This window comes from Electrophorus electricus, chromosome 14 (assembly GCF_013358815.1).
Source record: "Electrophorus electricus isolate fEleEle1 chromosome 14, fEleEle1.pri, whole genome shotgun sequence".
Lineage (NCBI taxonomy): Eukaryota > Metazoa > Chordata > Actinopteri > Gymnotiformes > Gymnotidae > Electrophorus > Electrophorus electricus.
This window is the reverse complement of record NC_049548.1, coordinates 15,347,382-15,369,602: the sequence shown is the minus strand read 5'-3', so window position 1 is coordinate 15,369,602 and position 22,221 is coordinate 15,347,382. Positions and strand designations below refer to the sequence as shown.

The window sequence follows — 22,221 nt, the reverse complement described above, 5'->3', positions numbered from 1 at the left end:
CTTAGTCAACAACATATACAGCACAGGTGGGACCTGCAGAGGAAAGTAGCACCTTTTCACAACTCTTACTTGTGTTTTAGTTATTACATGAGGGGTGGTAATAACCTGCCAAAGTGTCCCCCCCAAAACCCAAGGTAACATGCTCTTGTTGTCCTGAGGTAGCCATTGAAAGTTTTGCTCGACTGTTTTAACTAGTGGAGGGGTGTGGATGTTTTTTCCCTTTTGGCTAGAAGAACAAGACACTTGACTATCATTTTTCAGATTTATTCGACACCAGAAAATGATACATTAGCACTTGTGTGGTTTTTCATTGTCCTTCTGCAGTGATTAAATGGTAAAAAAAGTCACCAGTATTTTCATTACCTTTTGGGTTGTTTTGTCTTTTTTGACTTCTTGGGGGGATTTTACACTTTACAGGCATATATTATTTTCTTGTTGCCAGCTGAGTCAAAACATTCTCCCTAAGTGTCCATGATGTCGATGCTGGTTGGGATAGTGGTCCTCAAAGTTTTTTTTTTTTTCTCAAAAAAGCAGAATGTCTCTCAAAATCATACCAAGCACCGTCCTCAAGGATGTAAGTGTAAGCATGTGGACTGATTGCAGCCGAATTAGAGTTTTTTTAATGCATAGAAAAGGATTCGGAGATGACTCCTAGAAAACAAACACATTTTAAATGTCCAGGTTTCTCTTTTTACAAGAAGCAAACTGGGCCAATTTCTATGCCGAATTCCTGATCAGGAGCACCAATGTCCATAGGAGCGATGTCAATGATGGGAAGACGAGATGTTTTCGTTGTCTGATAGTCAATGACTGTCTTGCCCCAAGTGCCAGTGTGTGACTGTGAAGACAGGCATCAAAGAACGGGGAGTCATCAGTTTATAAACAGTTAAACAACATCCAAACTCCAAATTAACATCCAAATGAACTACACAGTAAACTAGTATTACTTATTATAACTTTAAAATGAACAAGGAAAAAGTGATAACAGCAAAGACAGATATACCAGGATAGATTCCCAAAAATGAAGGCCCCCAGAGCTCCTGATATGGCCATATGAGATGGCTGTGATATGTGGGAAGGATTCAGTGTAGTGGAACTCACCGTGCAGCCATCCTCGCTGACTGTGTAGGTGGAGCGGCTGTTACCCTCTGCCCGGATTTCCACGTCGTTGGGGCCCTGCAGGAGCAGAGCCTTCTTCAGGTTGCCGGTGGCCTGGTCCATGTAGGCAATGCTGTTCTTGCAGTGGTAGGTGATGTTCTGAGAGGCCTTGTTGGACATCAGGCGCATGAATGTCATCTGGATGTTGACGTCCTCGGGATCAGCAGCCTCCCCACCATACTGGAACTATGGACGGATGAGAACTATACTGAAGCCATTCAGTCGAGTAGCGTGTTACTTCTTATACCAGTTAGAAAACATTGATAATGTATATTAATTGATGTTTTTTAGGACTTTAACTTCTGCAGTAGTAAATGCACTGCAAAATGTCCTTAAAATATTGTATGGCTACGTCTATACTTATTTTACTATGCTAGTCTAATGGCTATGAATAATCAGTTATAATTCATTATTCCCCTGTGATTTCTCCCTGTTCATGTGCTGATCCTTTTTTTAGGTGTTTGCTTTAAGACTAAATCCTGAATTCAATCTGCATGAACACCAAACAGTAATTTCTCAAACCCCTTCGCCTGGGCCTACCTGGAAGCCCCCATTCATGGACTCTCCGAACCAGATGTGCTTCTTCTCCCGAGCATTCTTAATAAGGTACCAGTTCTTCAGAGGAATGCTGCCACGAGATGGATAGATGCAGGTTTCTCCGGTCTGCATGTTGCAGAAGACCTTGATGGCATCCAGAGGAGAGCCCTGGTTGGGGTCCACCCAGTAGGAGCCTTTAGGGTTGAACAGGACAGGGGATAAAGAGTGAGATGACCATACTTCAAATATTTGTGGTAAGATTACTGATGTAGTTTTATCTTTAGTTATATTTAAGTATGGGTTATTTAGGCTCCTTATTGGGTTCCTCATTTTAAAGCTAATTTAAATTTTTTTAAGAATACTGCTTGCTAGAGTTTTATTTCATTATTTAAAAATGAACTGAACATGATCAATTATGCAAATGACATCATGGTAAATCATTCCTATATACACTCAAAAAGGCCTTGCACTTAGAGATCCTGGGTGTTACTTGCCCTGCATTGATTTAAAGGATGCTGGTAATTTTCCATCTTGCCTACTGCACATAACCTGGAATGCCAGTCAGCCATTTTAACTCACCACTCTTCCACTCTGGTTGATACATCTTGAGGTCACGGCACATGCGGGTTGGATTCTTCTGGGTTCCATCAGGGCTACGGATTTTCTCGATCTTCTGGCTGAGGGACTTAAGGGTGGTGTCCACCTCGGCATCACGGTCACGCACACTAGCGTCATCAGCCCTGTAGCCAGAGCGCAGAGGATCAGCAGCCTTCTCCTGCTGGGGGATGATGGGGAAGGTCTCGCCGATGCCAGGAGGTCCAGGAGGTCCTGGAGGTCCGGGAAAGCCAGGGGAACCCTGGGAGCAAATGGTGAGATTATAAGTATTTGGACACACAAACGGGACATTTTGGTTACTAAATGTGAATATCACTTACTGCAGGTCCCATCTCTCCAGAGCGACCACGAGGTCCAGGAGGTCCAACTGGTCCAGGGATACCGTTCATGCCATCCTTACCAGGAACACCACTGGAGCCAGAGGGTCCCTATAACCAGAGCCAGGACCATTAACCATTACCTAACTGCTAAATAGCATTGATCAATCCACTACTTTGCAATAGTTAATACAAATGAACAAATCTAATTAATGTAATACATTAGGATTTTTAGACATTCATTAGATCAGTTATGCTTTTTGCTGATTTTCCCCTTACTAAATCATAAACACAGAATTCTCATTATAGTTGTACATCACTTACACGAGGTCCAGCAGGGCCAGAAGGTCCAGCAGGTCCTGATTCACCAGGGGGGCCCTACAGGTATTAAAACACACCTTATTTGTGAGCTCATCCCTAAAGAATAACTCAGATGATACATACTAACATAGAATCGTAGACCCTATCAGTGTCACAGCAATGTCTCTGTGAGGTTTCATTAAACTCTCTACTTCAGTGTTAATGTGCATGGGTCTCTTCCTCTTGCATAAACACGTGCTCACTCACAGCAGGTCCGGGCATTCCAGACATTCCAGAGAAGCCACGGTGTCCCTTCATGCCTCTATCTCCAGTCTCTCCAGCCTCACCCTTGTCTCCACGAGGACCAGCAGGGCCCTACACACACACACACACACACACACACACACACACACACACACAGGTGTTCAGTACGATGCCTGTCTACATGTCTAATTTCTTGATTCAACAAGAAGCAAGTCTGACACGTACAAGGGCACCACGTGCTCCAGCAGGACCAGCAGGGCCAGCGAGACCTGCGGAACCCTAGAGAGAAAGATTCATACAAAGCAGGTTAAGTGACAAGAGTAAGCAACAGACACAACTGCTAGCAACATACCAAATAATACAAACAATTCCAGTAATGTGTTTCTAACACACTTCTAAGATAACCACTGCAAAGCCCCTCTGAATGTAGCCCCTGTATATCCCTTCCAGTTAAAACAACCAGATATAACAATGCAAAGATTGAAGAAAGCTTTAGTCTCTTACAGCCTCTCCACGATCTCCAGGCTTGCCAGATGGGCCCATGGGACCAGGAGGTCCAGGAGGTCCAGGGGCTCCAGGAGATCCAGAATGTCCAGCCTCACCACGATCTCCCTGTGGAAAATTAAGGCCACAAAATGTTGTCAGAGAAGAACTGCTTTCATTGTGCTTACTGTATGCTCATTCTGCATTAATTTGGCTCTTCAAAGCATTCTTTTTATGGGTTTAATGTAAATATGACAATAGAAACATCAATTAACTTTCATATACAGTTTGTTTAACATTGCATAGGTTCTACTACAGTAAGGCGGAGGCTAAAAGGTGAGGACAGTATAGATCACCTTAGGGCCAGGGGCACCATCACGACCGGGGGCACCATCATGACCTGAGTTACCCTACAGTGAGACATAGGCAGCATGAGGGTTATTACAGTGACATTTTCCAAACTTTACATGAACCTTTTCTAATGTAGTTTTATTTTTTTAAGTGTGTAAAAAAGCAGACTATATGTCAATTTTTAAATCTAGAATATATTTTTGAATGTTATACGTATGTTTAAAGGAAACATTAGACTGGTTTCCTCACCTCACGACCAGCCTCACCAGGAGCTCCAGACAGACCAGGAGGACCCATGGGGCCAGGAGGTCCACGTTCACCGAGGGGTCCGCCAGATCCCTGCTTACCTGGCTCTCCCTGAGTTGAGGGAAAAAAAAAGAACATGCATTACTAAAAATAAACAAACAAACAAAAACAATTTAGAATAGACATAGCTGTAGGTAATACAATTTTTTCTTCACTCATAAAAAAGAAACCAAGATGATAGTGTTTGAAATGCTAAAGTCCTGACTAGAGACGCAGACTCACAGATGGCCCTGGGAGACCTGGGAAGCCCCTTTCTCCTCTTTGTCCAGGAAGACCCACAATACCATTAACTCCAATCACGCCAGGAGGTCCAGAAAGACCAGCAGGACCCTACAGAGAAGAGAGCAAAATACTCATCTAAATATATCAGAGGTAATATTAACAATTAATATCACCTCTGATATACCACCAATAATGAAAATGAGAGGAAATTCTCTGACATTTTATTCATTTGTCATGTAATTTGCCCAGTTCTGATCAGTATCTCATTTTGAAATAGATATTATGAAGCAAGATATTCCACTGAGCTCTACAAAAGTCAAAAGATTCAGAGTAAGAAGTAGATGTATGGCAGCATTTAAGGTGGAATAGCTACTTACAGGAGGTCCATCAGGGCCGACTGAACCTTTCTCTCCAGAGGGTCCTGGGGGTCCAGCAGCACCAGTCTCACCGGAGCGACCAGGTGCCCCCTTCTCACCACGAGCACCCCTTTGTCCCTCTTTGCCAGCAGGACCAGTAGCACCAGGAGGTCCAGAAGTACCCTAAAACAGGAACGCAGAGGCAAAATATTATTACATACATTATTACACACATACATCTACACTCATGAAATAAACTTATCATGGATAAACTCTATGATGATGATGATGATGATGAGGATGAAGCAACTTACAGCAGGACCAGGAGGTCCAACTCTACCAGCAGCACCAGGGAAACCAGCAGCACCCTATGGAATAAAAAGAATACACACTGGTCATGATGACTACTTTGTTAGGATATGTAAAACCACTTAATAAAATAGGTAAAAATGGTTAAAGAAGTAAAGCATACCGGTTTAGTAAGATTTTTGTTTTTGTTTTAGGTTGTCAAATAAATGTAATAAATGTAACCAGAGGACAAAAGGTCTTACAGGAGGTCCAGCACCACCACGAACACCCTTAGATCCTGTAGCACCAGCAGGGCCCTTGGGAAAGGAAAAATAAACATTTGTGTATGTACATCTATCTATCTAGTTAGCTAGCTAGCAAATGGATAAAGTTGGATGCAAATTTATATTACCAAGGGTTGTATTCCAATGACATCAGAAATATAAACATAATAAAATAACTATCCAAATAGATTTTTTAGACATATGAATGCACATGAATTTATAACCAAGTATGTCTGCACCTCTGCCAAAGAGATCCTACTGTGTGACAGTGAAATTATTCCTTGAAATTATGCCCTTGTGAAAAGTTTCTGTCTAAAGGTTTTAGAACCTCAAGGAATCATAGAAAGGCAGCAATTTCAGTACCTGAGGTCCAGCAGCCCCAACAGGTCCAGCAGTGCCAGGAGGTCCAGCATCACCTTTGGGTCCAGTGTCTCCAGTCTCACCCTTATTTCCAGGCTGACCAGCTGCACCCTGGGTCCGAAATCAAGACACCGTTGCTTGCATATTCACTTTCTAATGAAAAACTGATTGTAAATTGATTCTAATTATTGTGGATTGAAGTATAGAAAAAAACTGCAGCACTCACAGGAGGTCCAGCAAATCCAGCAGGTCCAGGGGGACCAACCTCACCACGTTCACCCTGCATGGTTCAAAGAGTTTTCATGGTCACACAAATGTCAAACGTCAAAATACAGGTCAGCAAAATAATGCAGGCTAACAGTATATTTCCCAGCTAACTGTGAATCACATAATCACAGTGAATCAAATAATCCATTTGAAATGATTACGATGGCTATAGCATTCCATTTATATGCTTATGTATGCTTTGATGTGGGTTTTAATCAAGTGTGCACAAAGGCTTTTTTATTGTTAAATTATTCCTGCCATTTACTATGACCTTTGAACAGTGATTTTACTGCACTCACCTCCATGTAAAGGTGTTGTCAGTGGGGGGTTTATTTGGGGTGACTTGGGCTACATTTAACAATGAGCCTTTAAATTTGTGTAAACACTAACTATGTACATATGCGCTATACTGAAGTTCCATGTAAAGGAATGAAACACTTTGTGTTTTGTGACATGGCAGATAGCTGGCACTGCACTGATTTGAGTGGTGGGGGATTTTGCAATGATTGGTTAGTGGCTGTATCACTCACAGGGGCACCACGAGCTCCCGTCACTCCTGAAGGTCCAACACCACCAGGCTCTCCCTGAAGAGGAAGTTAGGACACAGCATAAAAAAACAGAATAAAAAAAATACTAAACAATCCAACAAAAACTAATAATGATGCACATATAATAAGTTTTAGGGTTTGCTTACATGAAAAACTGTTTATGGGGAAGAGTTACATACTTTCTTCCATAAAAACAATGTGGCTATCCTAACCTTTTCACCATGAGAACCAGGAGGTCCAGAAGATCCGATAGGGCCAGTCATGCCACGGAGGCCATCCTTACCGGGTGCACCATCAGGGCCTTTAGGTCCACCATCACCCTATTGAGGAGAGACAACACTAGTAAACCTAGCATACTACACCACACACTATGCTCTGAACCCTCCAGATGTATAAATCATTCAACACATGCATAAGTCTGCCTTTTAACCAAATGGAGTAAGCAGTACTATAAATTAACTGGGTTGAATTCTCCAATAGTTCACCCTGAAAATTGTCTTTATCTCAAGGCTAGTTAGGCTTTATGTGTTCATACATAAGTCCCCTGAGTATCTGAGAGGCTTTGATCTCAGATGCTGGATTACTTGGTGAGTGTGGTGTGGAAAGGTGGAAAGGTGGTTGAGTAGTTCTTACTCTTTCTCCTCTTGGGCCTGGCATACCACTAGCACCACGCTCTCCAGGCATACCCTGCATACCAGGAGCACCCACAGGACCACCAGTGCCAGCTGCTCCAGGCTCTCCCTAAACACAGACACATGCACACATATATGCACATATCTACTCACAGATCTATCCAGATAGCTTCTCACACCAATACCATTTTTGAAGAACCCGCAAAGTAGAAAGAGTATGGGAAACTCACCCTAGCACCATCATTTCCAGCAGGTCCAGGAGAACCACGAGGGCCAATGGGGCCAGCAGGACCTGGGGCTCCGCGCTCACCAGGGAGACCTCTGTCACCCTGGGGGTAAACATTTATGTTTTGGTTACCTACAATGGTGTAGAAGGCTTTGCAGTGACTTTGTACAGTTGTTGTAATTATGGAGAGATAAGGAAGAAGCTGAGTTTTAAATAAGGTGTTATAAGGTGGTGACAGGATGGTAGAGTACAGTGGGGTGTCCTGAGTGATCTGGTTTTAAGTAGGATTTGAAGCATCCTTCTTCAAATATGTAACTGGTTATACAGGTTTCAAAGTTTCAAAGAGCTTGACCAGAAAGATACTCACTCTGGAACCAGAAGGTCCATGGGCACCAACATCACCAGGCAGACCCTGTTCAGAAGAGCAGATAAAAAGTAGCACTGAATTAATATTTGTGATATAAGATCCTTCCCTCTAATGAAAAGCGCTAAATACCACAAAAAGAAACAAAGCCAGTGTTCATGAGAAAGAGCCCAGTGGTGAATGTTGCATTTCATTTACTGGTGCAAGTGTTAAAAGCACAGCACCCACCTGCTCACCGGGTTTGCCAGCCTCACCAGTAGCACCTTGAGCTCCAGGCAGACCCTGTAAAAGAAACACAGGGATGGCAGTGGCAAACAGCTCCTGGCTCATTGATATCCACTGGTCCTAAAGTGCTAGAGCTAGAATGTTCTACTTATAAAGGCAAGAGTAAAGCAAAATCATTTGGGTGAATAGCTACCTGGAATCCAGGAGGACCAGCGGCTCCTTGCTCTCCCTTCTCTCCAGCTGGTCCCTGGTACAGAAACCACCAGAAACCATCAAAACAAAGACTTAAAATGTATAAATGTGTAATATATATTATATTTTAATAATATATATATATATATATATATATATATATATATATATATATATATATATATATATATATATATATATATATATTATTATGAAGGACAACAAAGGGAGTCCCAACATACAGCAGGTCCAGGAGCGCCAGGAGCACCAATATCACCATCTTTACCAGGGGCTCCCTTAAAAGATACAAGAGCACTTATATATCACAGACCTCAAAAATAATAATGTATATGCAAAATGCATGAAATTCATTCAGGAGGACAGGAGAAAGACTTGAATATGACACGCACAATAGCACCAGGGGGTCCAACAATGCCTCTCTCACCAGGCTTTCCACTATCACCCTACAAGAGAGAAGATAGGTAATGAATACAGCTGGGAGGAGGGGTATTGATTCCTCAAATTATATGACACACATATCATTTTTTAAAATTATAAATGGCTCTTAATACATGGAGCTCAGTGATTAACCAGGATACAAATAATTAATTAAATAATTAAAATAGAGAGAGGTTGCTCCAAAGATGGGTAGAGTAGACAGTGAAGTTGAGGTTCCTCACATCAGATCCCTTGGGTCCGGGGAATCCCATCACTCCAGGTGCACCACGAGATCCAGCAGGACCAGGGGGCCCAGAAGCACCATCATGACCAGAGGCACCCTGTGAAAGAGCATGTGGACATGAATTTCCTTTCAAATGATCACAGAAACATGCACTATGTAACATAACAAAGAAGTACTGTTGGCCATAAAAAAACAGGATACATCTGAGAAACTTTATACTATACAAAATTATTACATTAGAGCATCTAACTTGTAGAGAATTCGTGTTAGATAAGGTGTTAATACATATGCAACCTGTCAGCAAATAGTGTATTGTGATGTATGTATTTTACTTCAGTGTACTAATTAACTAATATATTATTGTGCTATTATGTTTTAAGGTTTACTTACAGAAGGTCCAGTTTTGCCGTCAGGTCCAGGGGCACCAGGGGCACCAGTCATACCCTATATGAAACACAGAGGAGAACAGCTTAGGCTAAAAAGAGGCAAAAATCATCAACATAAGAGAAATAGCATATGTATCTTACCTTGGATCCAGGAAGTCCAGGCTCTCCAGGGCGACCAGATTCTCCTGTGGCTCCCTGAGCTCCAGCAGGTCCGTTGGGACCACGCTCACCAGGGGCACCCTACAGTTTAAGGATGAACAGCTGGCTTAGACAAAAAGTCTGTCCTAAGCTCTTTAGAGCTGCATAAATCATTCTAGCCATCTATTTCCAGCACCATGGACAGTGCTATAGAAAACAAGCTGGTGAAGCTGTTTCATTGCACAGTAAGCTACACAGTAAGCAGAAACTGACAAGAGACCCTACCCTGTCTTCCACTTTAGTGAATTCTGAAGTATCTATACTTCTATATTCTGGTATAATTTGCACTGGTCTGGTATATAACCTGCTATGTATAAAGTCACCACATCTGTTCTGCAGCATTGAAAGCTAGAATGATGCTTTCACAGTTTTTGATACATGACTGATATAATCAGGTAATTGATTGACTTGCCTTGGAGCCTGGAGCACCGTCACTGCCAGGGAATCCACGGTTGCCGGGAGCACCCTGCATGGGAAGAAATGCCTCAAATATATGTACAACAAATGTACCTACACATCTACATATCCATTGCCCATAGTTTTATGTACATTATTTTTTTACACAAAAACATTTGGACAAAGATCATATCTAAAAAAAAAAGTTAAAATCTAATTTTGTTGAACCAGTACTGTCCAACTTTGTGTTCTAATCATTTGGGGCTAATATAAAAAATGTCTTATATGTAAGATGAAATTGATGTTTTATTCAAAAATAGGCCAGTTGTACCACTGGGAGAAACCTGCATAAGTTGTATATTTATCATTCAAATACAATTGTTATATTCAGCACCATTTCCATTTCTTAGATAATAACTTTATATCTAGTGTTAAAAATTTGTAAAACATTTGTAAAAATGTCACATTGGAAGAACTTTGACCAAAATGATCATTCTGAAAATACATACAGATTTTTACATTTGAGCAAATGTCAGATCTATCATGTTGCCCAGGTAGGTGAAGGTAATGTTAGAAGTCTTGTTAGTAATGCTCTAATATTACTATATTACATATTTCTATCCTGATGTGAGCTGTATAGATACTTAAACTTCAGAATGTGCTGTTGCTTTGAAAATCATCTGCTTGTTATGTTTATACAAGAGACTACATGAATGAAATGTTGATTAGTTGGGCCTGACGTAATTCTGACAACAGTCTTGACTGATTGTAAGACCTACAGCAGAGTTTCCTAATAACATCAGGAGCTTGAGGGACTTTGTGTAGGGTGAACCGTGGTGGAAGAGGTGTGTTGGGTCAGGGCAGAATTCTTAAAGGTGTCTAAGACATACACGAGCTCCAGGGGGTCCAACAGGTCCAGCACCGCCAGGCTCACCACGAGCACCTCTCTTACCCTCCTCACCAGCAGGTCCAGCAAGACCTTGAGGTCCAGATGGGCCCTATATGAGAGAAAGAGGGTGAAAGAGAACAGAAAGTGAGTCAGGTTAAATGATCTGATTTAAACAGAATCAAAGTTTGAAAACAAACAGAGTGTTGCATGCTTACAGGCTCTCCCTTGGGACCAGGCTCTCCTTTGGAGCCTTGGGCACCAGTATCACCCTGTAAACAGCAAAACAAAAAGCAATCAGAATTTTTTTTTTTTTTATTGTTTTAACAATCAAAACGTATTTACTGCCTCCACTGAAATATACTAACACACCTAGGTAATCAGCTAATCAGAATGGATTGGATAACCATTGAATAATAATATCAAACAATAATGTTTTGCCTTGGTAGTCTCAGTGCAAAACAGACCAATAGCAGGTCATGTTGAAATGCACAACCAGCAGTTGCACTGTGGTTGCATGTAGACACAGACAACAGCATACGTACAGTGTTCCCTTTGGGACCAGGTGCACCACCAGGGCCGGTGGGTCCGGCGGGTCCGCGGGATCCTGGGAAACCAGGAGCTCCAGCAATACCAACAGCACCCTACACACAAACAGGCAAATGACAATTCAAGATGCCAGTCTATGCTGTGTGTGTAACATTATAGCTCCAGTGGCTATAATATAGTGCTATGTTAAGATGAAACTACATACAGGAGAACCCTTGCCACCAGGCTGGCCATCAGCACCAGGTGGACCCTGCAAGCAGATTTGGAGAGGTGAGTGCAGAAACTAATTTACCCATTTTATGACTTAATCTAATAAAATCTATATAGTAAAATACACCACTAGCACCAAAGTTAGCAATTATCATTTCCAAATAGATTTGAAACTGCCCTTTGCTTATACTTCACTATGTTTACTAGACAAAATAATGTAATATGCAATACTATAGCATCAACCTTATACTGTATGTGTAACAAAAACTCCATAGTCAGAAAGTAGCTATATATTAAAAATCTACATAAACAAAAATTTGGAATATTTTGCAATGCCAGATGGATCAATGTTGATAGACTCACAGCAGTTCCGGCAGGTCCTGCAGGTCCAGGGTTACCAGGCTCTCCACGGGCTCCCTGAGGTCCCTCTGAGCCACGACCTCCAGCGGGGCCAGTCTCACCCTACAGCAGGGCAAGAGGAGAGCCATTGGGGTCATAGAGGGGTCAGCATCCTGGTCTATAGTGATCCCAAGCAGCATAAACTGATAAGATGATCATATAATCACCATGTGTTATGTCAGCACTTATTAATACAGCATTGAGCATTAGGTATTAAGTGCAGGCCAAACCAAAATTACATTATAACAGAACAAATGAAAACTGAAAGCTAAACTTATACAATACAAAACAATAAACTTGTGGTTGTGTGAAATAGCTTAACATTTGTAGTTTTAACCGTGTCAAGTTTCCCAGACATCATATGTGAAGGCAGATAATAATACATTTCTTGTTTCATTCAATACCACAGTTAAAGAAACTACTTGTGTGCAACTATTCAGCTTTCAAAACAACATATGACAAGCATTCTATTTGGAAATGGAATAAATTCAGCTGATGTCCAACAAAACATACATCAATAAGATTATTCCTCAATTATCCAAAAATATAGCATTAGAATCTGTAAATATAATGAAAACAACATTGAACAATAAAGAACACCTACGTCCTAACTGTTACCCAACTTGTTAACTGAATTTAGACGCTGACAGGTACTGTGTGTATGCGTGTGTGTGTGTGTGTGTGTGTGTGTGTGTGTGTGTGTGCGCGCATTTGGAGACCTACCTTCATTCCAGCACCACCAGGGAATCCAGGTGGACCAGATGGTCCAGTGGGTCCCTAATGTGATGAACACATAAGAAAGAATTAAATCCACATGACGTTCTCTCAATGTAGCCCACATCTCTCAGTGTAGACCATATTGTTAATCTAAACACTGTCTGGTAATATATAGTGGGAATTAAAATCAGCATGGCTCAGACAAAAAAGTTGCAAATATTAGTCCATGTGAATGATGTGAAATATTTTGACAAAAACAATATTTATTTTATAGGAATCCCGTTTCAGTTATTAAAAATATACCATTGAGATGTGCAGTGTGTCTTTTTTTGAGTGCTACTTACAGTTGGTCCAGCGGGACCAGAGTTGCCATCGTTACCACGAGCACCCTACAGCAAACAAGAATTTCAAAAAACACAAGCTCATATGATGACTTTGAAAATATCAATGTGAATTGAGTCCAAATATTTTATTTTTTACATGTGCAATAATATAACTTTAAATTCTGTATCTTAGTTAACTTTTACTAATTAAAAATTAATTTTCACAAATTTAGATAATGGGAGATCAATCATTTATTACTGCTGAAAATAATTTTTATGAATTTCAGTTATGGGAGAGCAATAAATAAAAATGATAAATAACAATGGTTTGCTTTTAGAATCGAAGATTTTAATATAAATCTTTTTGATAATATAATATAAATATAATATAAATAGTTATTTGAATATAAAACTGATTTTAGTTCTATTCCCCTAATTTAGGGTACAGTAAATAGTTAAGGTGCACTCCACTTTCCAGATATATAGGGCTAAATGTAGGTCTTTAGGACTAAAATCAATACTATATAGCATGTTTTAAACTATTCAGTTCATTATTTTAATGATGACTCTTTTCCAGGAGTGATTTAATATGCATTAATATGCATCAGTTTGTAGATGTTGCCCAAGAGTAAAAAGTTATTTAGTATGTTGTTTGCTACTTATCTGCAGTAGAAGCCCTATGAAGTCTACTTTATAAAAAAACAGCATCATATAAACATAAGGCTGCTTTTCCATACATGGATGAAGCCTAGTCATGGAATAAACTGCAGTAGAAATGCTAAATCAGCACTGGAAATTATTTTCTGTTTAGGTTTAATATGGGCCTGGAAAGCTGGCACATAGAGTTATTTCCTTTGAAATGGGGTCACTGGACAGATTTTAACATATTAGGTATTATACTGCATAGACAGTGCTTTGAGCTCACAATTTGACAGATAAGGTGTCACAGTGCAAGCACTGTGGATTGGATAATGTACTTTGTTGCTCATTGGTCAGTTATGTAAGGAAAGTGGATGCAGAAGACTATTTGATTGGCCAGTAATCTTTAGGTCCTAGGTCTGTGCTTTAGGAGTTCTAAAAGGTTTTCTCCTGGTGTCTCAGGACAGAACTCGGCACTGAGAAGAGAACTTACACTAGGACCAGCAGGTCCAGGGCGGCCTCTCTCACCAGGCAGACCGCGAGGTCCCTGGAAGATGAAGCAAGAAAGAAAGTTGATGAAGTCTTACCAGCAGACAAAGCGAGAAAAAGAGTTGATGAAGTCATACCAGCAGTATGGCAGAGGTTTTTTGGTACATATCTCTGTTACTATATCAGTTTTAGCTAAGTTCATTGTAGGATTTAACAAAGCAGAATGGAGAGACTCACCATAACACCAGCAGCACCATTCTCACCAGGCGATCCAGCTTCTCCCTGCACAGAGACAACAGACAAATGCAAGTGAGCTCCATTCATACCTGTATTCATGTGCAGAGATTCAACCAAGATCAAACAGTCATTTAAAGCTCAGCACACCACTGAGCTAGCCATACATCTGGACATCACTAAAGGTCAATTTACAATTAAAATATACATTAAACAGAGAATCCTACCTTAGGTCCTGCAGGGCCACTGTCTCCCTTAGCTCCATCTAGACCAGAGAAACCCTAAGGGAGAGAGATCAACAGAAGGGTTAGAGGATACTGAGACATCATGTGTCAAGCAGAAGAGAGTTATGACATCATACAATGTCAAACTTACTCTGTGTCCCTTGATGCCAGGTAGTCCTGGAGTACCAGGGAATCCACGGGCTCCCTGTGGGAGAAATAAGATTCCTGTTAACTGGAGAGGCTTTTCCCATTCCATGAGGATGCCATATTCAAATAACTACCATGACACACTAACTAAGATTAACTAACATGTATGTAAATGGGATCACATACCTGAGGGCCAGCAGCTCCACGCTCACCAGGACGACCAGGTTTGCCAGCTTCACCCTAGAAAGTAACACAAAGAGACAAAGTTTGCAAAATCTTTGTTTTGACATTTGCATGCTTAACTGAAATTATATAATGCATAAAGCAACAGATTTAACAACTTTTTTAGTCTGGATTTAAAAATTCCATCAGACTGTGGAACAGTGGTAAGTGTTAGAACCAGACCTGACTCATCGAATTTCACGAGAGGTAAGAGCACTCACGTCATCTCCATTCTTTCCGTGAGGACCAGAGGGACCACGAGGACCCATGGGACCCTGCAGATGACAAAATCAGAAGAGTAAGTGTGAGCTAGGTTTCATGGCATATTTGTGAGTAGATGTGTATGTATTTGTGTGTGTGTTTGTGTGTGTGTGTGTGTGTGTGTGTGTATGAGTGTGTGAGAAAGAAAGAGACAGTATGCATTCACAAATCCATATCTGAGTGTATTTGTTTGTGTGAAGCAGAATGTGAATATATGAAAGTAAATATGTGAGTACAAGAATATGTACTGCAGAGATTTCTTTAGTGTCCCATTATAACAAATCTTTCCGGATTTGAAGTGATTATGAATGATTTGAAGTGATTATGAATGTTACTTAGTGACATGGTATGAGTACTCACAGGAGCACCGGGCTCACCAGGCTCGCCTGAGGGTCCAGTGAACCCTTGAGGACCCTAAGAGAAGAAAAAACGAAGAGGCTCACTATCACGGCTCACTCCATTTAAAAAAAAGCATTCACTCACTTTTGTCTGTTACACTTTTTGGGTTCAAAATGATATTTAAAAAATTATATATAGTGTGTTTTTACATTACAGTTCAATATGATACCAATATGTAGAACTGTGGCATCAGCAGAACACAATTTTTAAGAAGGTAAATAAGTTCGAGACTCTTTGTCATATATAAAAATGAATCATTGGATGAATGTATTAAAGACTATATGAAAACTTACTGGAGAACCTCCGGGTCCAGGAGGGCCACGGGGACCCATTGGGCCCTATCAGACAGAAAGAGAGAAATAAACTTAGCTATCTGTGATTCATTCATTATTAAGAACCAAAATGAAAACAAGATAGACATGTCTTTGTACACCATTTTACTATAGACTGTGGTGCTTTGGAAGCAGGTTTAGTAATCAGAGCTCGTTTACAGAGTATGACAGAAAATGGGTACTTATCGACACCTTATATAGGTGTTTCTGTTGTCACCATATGTCATTTTAATTTTGTCACTTGCATTTTGCTGTTTTCTGAAAATAGTCTGCTGATGTTTTGTGTGAGAAGAGAGGAGAGGAGAGGAGAGGAGAGGAGAGGAGAGGAGAGTGTCAAAAGGAAAGATTTGGGAGGTTTTGAGGGAGTTTTCATACTGGGGGTCCGGGAACAGATGGGCCACTGGACTTCTCACTGCCGTAGGAGATCTGGGGCAAGTAGTTCTACAAAAGATAACAGTGTTCTAAAATTAGTAAGACCCTACAACCATATACGCTCCAGCTAAGAATACTGCTTCATCAAGCCGTAAATGAAACTAGACAAATTCATGGTTTATGATTCATGTTTGGCTTAAAGAAAGAACAGTGACTGTTGTAAATGCTACTGACATCAGGTTCTTCCTGTTCACTAATTACACAGACAATGTCCGCAGTGCTCTGTGGCTTTATAAAGGAGGGTAAGAGGCACTCTTCACCTAACTAGTGCTGATTTATTATGGATATTTAGCTAATTCAAATCCTTTGAGAATTAAATGTGTTATATAGTAATATACTTGCTTTGGCTACATAATCATGGGGACATTCTTTATTACCTTTATGTCTTTGTATTACATAATAAAGACCATAATGAAAACAAGGTGATAACAGCAAAGGCACAGAGTTCATGTTTAAAAAATGTAATTTTACACAGTAACCTATATTGCTGTATTCTCTCCTAAATTTATAGTTTTAAAAAAAGTTTTTTTAAATGTTATCTCAAAATAACATTCAGCTAGTATCTAGGACTAGTTTCACATAAACATCAAACATTTTGCATTAGAGGTATTATATTTCTTAATAGTTCTTTCAGCCAATGTTTTCTATCCAAACTGGGGCTGCACAGATACCGACGGGCCATTAGGATTTTCGTTCTGGGTTACACTGGATGAGGACACTAACCTTCTCTTCACTGTTTTGCCTGTCTATTATTGCACTGGTTTGCCTGTCAGTCAGTCCTGTGTGCAGGTGTAAACGGTTTTACTCACTCCACCAAGGCCAGGGGGGCCAGGGGGGCCAGGGGGCCCGGGAAGTCCGGGCTCTCCAGGAATGCCATCGTTACCGGGAGGCCCTTCAGGACCCTATCAGAGCAACCACAGATGCATATGAATGACAAGCCCACCACATTAGATCAAAAGCCTGGGAAGAATCAGACTGAAGGACTGATCCAGTCACCATCAACATGTCAAGCGGATGAAGAAGGCTGAAAATGAAAATCCACTTAATCTTTACACATGTTGGTCTTTTTGCAAATAATTGTTATCTCTCTGGTTGGTATAGAATAATACGATATTCTACATCACTGCTGTCATATGATATCAGAGATCAAACTAAAACTGCAAGAACTGCCATGGATAATAGAGGCAGTGCAGGAAGGTTTGTTGGTATGTATTAAAGTTTGATGTATTAATGACTTACTGTGATGTGATTTTGAAATAATAATGATTAAAAAAGGTTCATAATTCCCATGTAATTATACCATGGGTCAAAGTAGGGTCATGAGGTCAACAAGTTACAGAAATTACTACTTTTATAGCATTAGAGCAACTAGCTGTGTTTGATGTGGTACGTAGCCTGTGGCTTCTACATTGTACATATCGTAAACAATTAACATAAAAGCATTGTACACATCAAAGCATGTCTGTATTGTAATTTAACCACGAGATGCTGGAAGACAAAAGACAAATCAACACAGAGCCAAACAGCATAAGACAAAGGGTCTGTAGCCACATCATATCTTTGCGTGAAATTTTCACATCACAGCATTTGGCAGATGCACTTATCCACACTCTTGGATATTTTATCAGACACAGAAAAAAGAAAAAAAACATCTGTTTGACATAATCCTGCCATTTCTGTACACCTATAAGCAACTTTAAAGAAACACATCTGCTATTGATGAGTGGGTCAGCTGAGCTCTGCCAGCTCAAAAGCAAATGAAATGCACAAGGATATCTGAAGCATCACTAAAGACAAACTGAAGACAACAAGAACTTTAAAAAAAGCTTCACTCACTGGGTCACCCTTAGGTCCAGGATCTCCCTGGGGTCCATCAACCTAAAAATGAAAATATTTTTTATATATATATTGACTTAGCCCACATTGCTGTTTGTTTTATGTATTAATGAAGAAAAAGAATTTGGATTTCATTAATGTGAGATGGTTGTAATGTGGGCTTACATCTAATTAACTTTGTTACATTATTTCTGCAGTTTCCTTCAGGATCAATAACATGTTATCTAATTTGAATAACAATTAATGAAATAACATCATTGGTTACAATTTTAATGGTATGTGTATATGTAGTATGTGTCATGTAAAGAAGATTTTTACTAACCTGAGAATGGTCAGGCCCCTCTGGATCAATGAAACCTAAAGAAAAGGAAAATTTGAGGTTTCTCTATAATTTAGTTTCTCTATAATCAAGCCATTGTGATTTATGCAAGTGTTAAAGAGCACATTTAGTTTCTCTGATCATGTTGCGACTGCTTAAGATTTAACAGCCAAAATACCCTGTGAGCAACATTATCGACAATCAGAAACTGAATGTTAATCCAGAGGAGAATCCTTTCTGATGATAGGAATCCCAATAGATGCATGGCACAATAGCGCCCTCCATCTGTGTAATCTCTCCAGCCAGTGGAATAGATGACCCACTTCATTTGATATTTCCCAGGCCAGATGACAAAGTCAGCTAGAGGGCGACATAAAACTAGACCGAGCCCAGAGAGTGAGGAGGAGGTATGAGCTGTGATGTGGGTGATGTACCGTCGGGACAGATAGGGCAGCATTCTCCATCGGGAATTTCTGGATTGGCGCAGTCTTCCATGTCTTCGCAGATGACCTCGTCGCACAAAACAGTTCCGCTGTCACAGACGCAAATCCGGCATGGCTCAGGTTTCCATACATCCTTGTCATTGTACGACTGGCCTTCTAATGTACAGCTGCTGAATAAACCTGCAAAGGGAAACAATCAAGACCATGAAGAAAACAATGAAAATGATCACAGGACTCCTCAATGGCTCCTTAGGTTTCTGGATGGGCACACAGTTCATGTCAAAAGTTTCCACAAGCTGGAACAGATCTTTGAAGAACATGTAGCATGTATGGCCCCTGTACATGTGCAGAAATGTACAGAGAAGGGTCTACTAATACAGAAAGGGGTCTAAAAATCATGAAATTATTTGAACCATCAGAAGACAACTCATGGAATTCAACACTGTAAGTGACCACTTAATAAAACTCTATACATCTGTTAGAGTTATCAAAGACCATTTTAGTGCAGATTAGTAGACTAAATTAGTAGACTAGATTAGTAGACCTATGCATGTCTGGAATTAGTGAAGCATCCATATCACAAGTTAAACCTGAATCTATAGGAGCCAATATGTTACATTGTCGTTAATTATTTGAATTATTTATTTTAATTTACGAAAAGCTGCATAGTATTATATTATATTGTATTATACTGGAGTACAGAAGTGGAAAACTGAAGGAAATTTAAATGGGCGTGACGCAGGGTTTCGTTCTTGCGGAGTCAACATCCCCCAGAAAAAAAACTGGGGGTTACTGCAGTATAGTATTCTACCACGCGGTGGCACCATTGGCTCATAAAATCAAAACCAAACTCACGCCCACACTAATTGTCTACAGGGTGTCTGGACTTTATCAATGCCAACTTCAAATATGTTGTTTCGACGTTCCATAGGACATTTTGTTATTTTACGTACTAATATATTTCCATTTGAGTTGTTCTTTCCCTTCACTAGCATTTTCCAAGCTAAATCTAATATAAATAAGTTCTTGATGAACCCTGCACCTTGCCCATTTCCCTTAACATCTGTAATCCAGCGTTTATCCTTTTTTATTTCGCTGCTTGGAAAATATTTTTGTTTCTTTGCTATTTTAAAGGAGAGGACGCAAGAGATGTGGCGTTTCTCTCTTTCCCAAGTCATGTAAATCAGAGCGCATCACTGGCTCTGCTGCCGCTAGAATTTCCTTCGCTCTAGGACATCGAACATCGCGCAAGCTGGAGACGCTCCGAGCATGTAAAGGCACGCGCTCAGCAGCATTTTTGTGCAGACAAGAAAAAAAAGTACATGTCCGCGCCCGGTAAGAGAATATTTAACCATTGGACAGAAAAATGTATTAAGTGTCCTCTTCTCAAGAAAATCCAAACTTATAGACGTGGTTGGTTCGAAACAAGCATAGAGGTTTTTCAAGTACTGTTGAAAAAAATTAGACGCGCCTTTCCCCATTGGTTTCTTATTTCCTTTGTTAAGCATCTTTCAAAAGCACTAGAAAAATCGATACTCACTGTCATCCTCGCCTTGTCCTCTCACCACGAGGACTGCTGCTGCAAGCAACAGCCCTAACCGAATATCCACAAAGCTGAACATGTCTAAATATTAGACATGTAGACTCTTTGAGGCAAGGAGAAGCCTGTATAGTTCCTCAGACGCCAATCATATACGTAGGGTCCGGCCTGTGTAACTCCAATCCAGACCCTAGCAGATACTCCCTACTGCCTAAACATACGGTTGACCCTGGCTTTTATATGGCAAAGTTTTTTGGGAGGTGCTGAGGACACTACATATCTCTTGCATGTTCGAGTCAGAGAGTCCCTCCTTCGCCAAGACTAAGGGCGGCCTCAAAGCATGTTGTGGTGAAATGCTGCAGCTACACTACAACGTGGACGTTTTGAAACATGCAGTGGTGTTTAGCGTCCACGTTTGGTGACAAATCGGAATATCATTCGGACATCATCGCGAGGGTTTAACACGTTGTGGACGATTATGTTTGCGTGAAGTGGAGCAAAATTGAATTACACAGTGAAAAAAAACAGCTAAAGTGAATACAAATGGATAAAGGACTTAACATTCTTGCATTATTATTATTTTTTTTTTGTACTGGCATCGCTGTAGCTTCGCATAATTTTGTGGTATTTTAGCATCTTGTACAGATTTTAGATTCTGAAGACGTTTTTTTCTTGTCATTGTAATGGGAACAATGACAGCTACTGCAGCGCTGTGTTGTACATGATGATAATTTCTTTCTGTCACTGCAATATGATATTTTCTATCACTTTCTATTACAATTATTGCATTTCTCATATTTAAAGCCATGTTCATTGAAGACCCACTCAGAGGAAAAAAAGTAACATAAACTAAATTACATTTGTCCATAAGCTTACAATGCACCATTGCTTAAATGACCTAAGCATTCATTTTGTAGCATGTTATGGGAGGAGAAAGAATGAGAGGGAAAGAGAAAGAGAGAAAGTGAGAGAAGAAAATTTGGCAATATTTCAAACAACTCATTGCATTGTGGACACGTTGCATCTTCAAGAGCCATGACCTGATCTGTCGTGCTCATTCATTACTGTGCACTCAGGTCTGTCTTTGATTACCCACAGTCAGTCATGCTAAATGAAGAGGAATGTTTTTCACATGATAAGATGGAGATCCCCTAACCCAGTAATTTTAAACTTATACTAAGGCTTTAGGAAACTAGGGCTGTGGTATTCTGACAACTATAACAATGAATTGTTAAAGACTTTTGCTTAGAGAAAAGCAAATGTGATATTTCTGTGACTTGCAATGTGATATTTTGTGATATTTCTGTGACACGGTTATACCTTTAAGGTGTACCATGATATAATGAAGAAGATAGAGTGAACCCTTTATGGTAGCTTAGCACCCAAAAGCTCATTGTCACATCACACAAGGCAGTAACCAACAATTGTTGAAGAGAGACTGACACTCTATTATAACCATTATAGGAGCAACTTACATTTGTTTTTCTATGCTGATTCAATGCTTTTCTATAAATGTACATTAAATCATTACATTTGGACAATTTAACATGAAAGATAAGCATAATTAAAGAGATGACAAGTATAAAGTTCGTATTTCACATGGCTGCGTATGTTTAAGCATGTCATATGCTTTTTATGTTACTTTTAAATACAGGACATTTAT

General features: G+C 40.1%; 1 protein-coding gene across 3 annotated transcripts; it reads right to left on the bottom strand.

The window, feature by feature from the left end:
• Positions 1-248: 248 nt before the first annotated feature.
• col1a1b (collagen, type I, alpha 1b) lies at positions 249-20,783 on the bottom strand. Of its 3 annotated transcripts, XM_027005110.2 has the most exons (51): positions 20,559-20,783; positions 19,010-19,198; positions 18,579-18,613; positions 18,257-18,298; positions 17,230-17,322; positions 16,364-16,429; positions 15,950-15,994; positions 15,618-15,671; positions 15,218-15,271; positions 14,961-15,014; positions 14,779-14,832; positions 14,631-14,684; positions 14,407-14,451; positions 14,174-14,227; positions 13,063-13,107; positions 12,725-12,778; positions 11,966-12,064; positions 11,598-11,642; positions 11,389-11,487; positions 11,062-11,115; positions 10,848-10,955; positions 9,974-10,027; positions 9,505-9,603; positions 9,368-9,421; positions 8,976-9,074; positions 8,706-8,759; positions 8,538-8,591; positions 8,297-8,350; positions 8,107-8,160; positions 7,882-7,926; positions 7,519-7,617; positions 7,290-7,397; positions 6,869-6,976; positions 6,639-6,692; positions 6,068-6,121; positions 5,845-5,952; positions 5,461-5,514; positions 5,224-5,277; positions 4,931-5,092; positions 4,554-4,661; positions 4,275-4,382; positions 4,031-4,084; positions 3,696-3,803; positions 3,417-3,470; positions 3,195-3,302; positions 2,952-3,005; positions 2,631-2,738; positions 2,275-2,551; positions 1,699-1,889; positions 1,102-1,344; positions 249-838 (listed from the first exon to the last, which is right to left on the bottom strand). In XM_027005110.2, the coding sequence occupies exons 1-51, from the start codon at positions 20,638-20,640 to the stop codon at positions 692-694; spliced, it is 4,353 nt and encodes a 1,450-aa protein (XP_026860911.2). In that variant the 5' UTR covers positions 20,641-20,783; the 3' UTR covers positions 249-691. The 3 variants fall into 3 exon arrangements, with proteins under 3 accessions (XP_026860911.2, XP_026860912.2, XP_026860914.2); XM_027005111.2 differs by lacking the exons at positions 5,461-5,514; positions 5,845-5,952; XM_027005113.2 differs by lacking the exons at positions 4,931-5,092; positions 5,224-5,277; positions 5,461-5,514; positions 5,845-5,952.
• Positions 20,784-22,221: the final 1,438 nt, after the last annotated feature.

Coding starts and splice junctions, on each gene's coding strand:
- col1a1b (XM_027005110.2), bottom strand. CDS start 20,640: ATGTTCAGCTTTGTGGATATTCGGTTAGGGCTGTTGCTTGCAGCAGCA. Junction 8,351..8,537: donor CTGGCGCTCCTGGACCTGCT/GTATGTTGGGAC, acceptor TTTCTGTACCAG/GGACCAGCTGGAGAGAAGGG. Junction 5,278..5,460: donor GTGGTGGTGCTGGACCTCCT/GTAAGACCTTTT, acceptor TTTATTCCATAG/GGTGCTGCTGGTTTCCCTGG.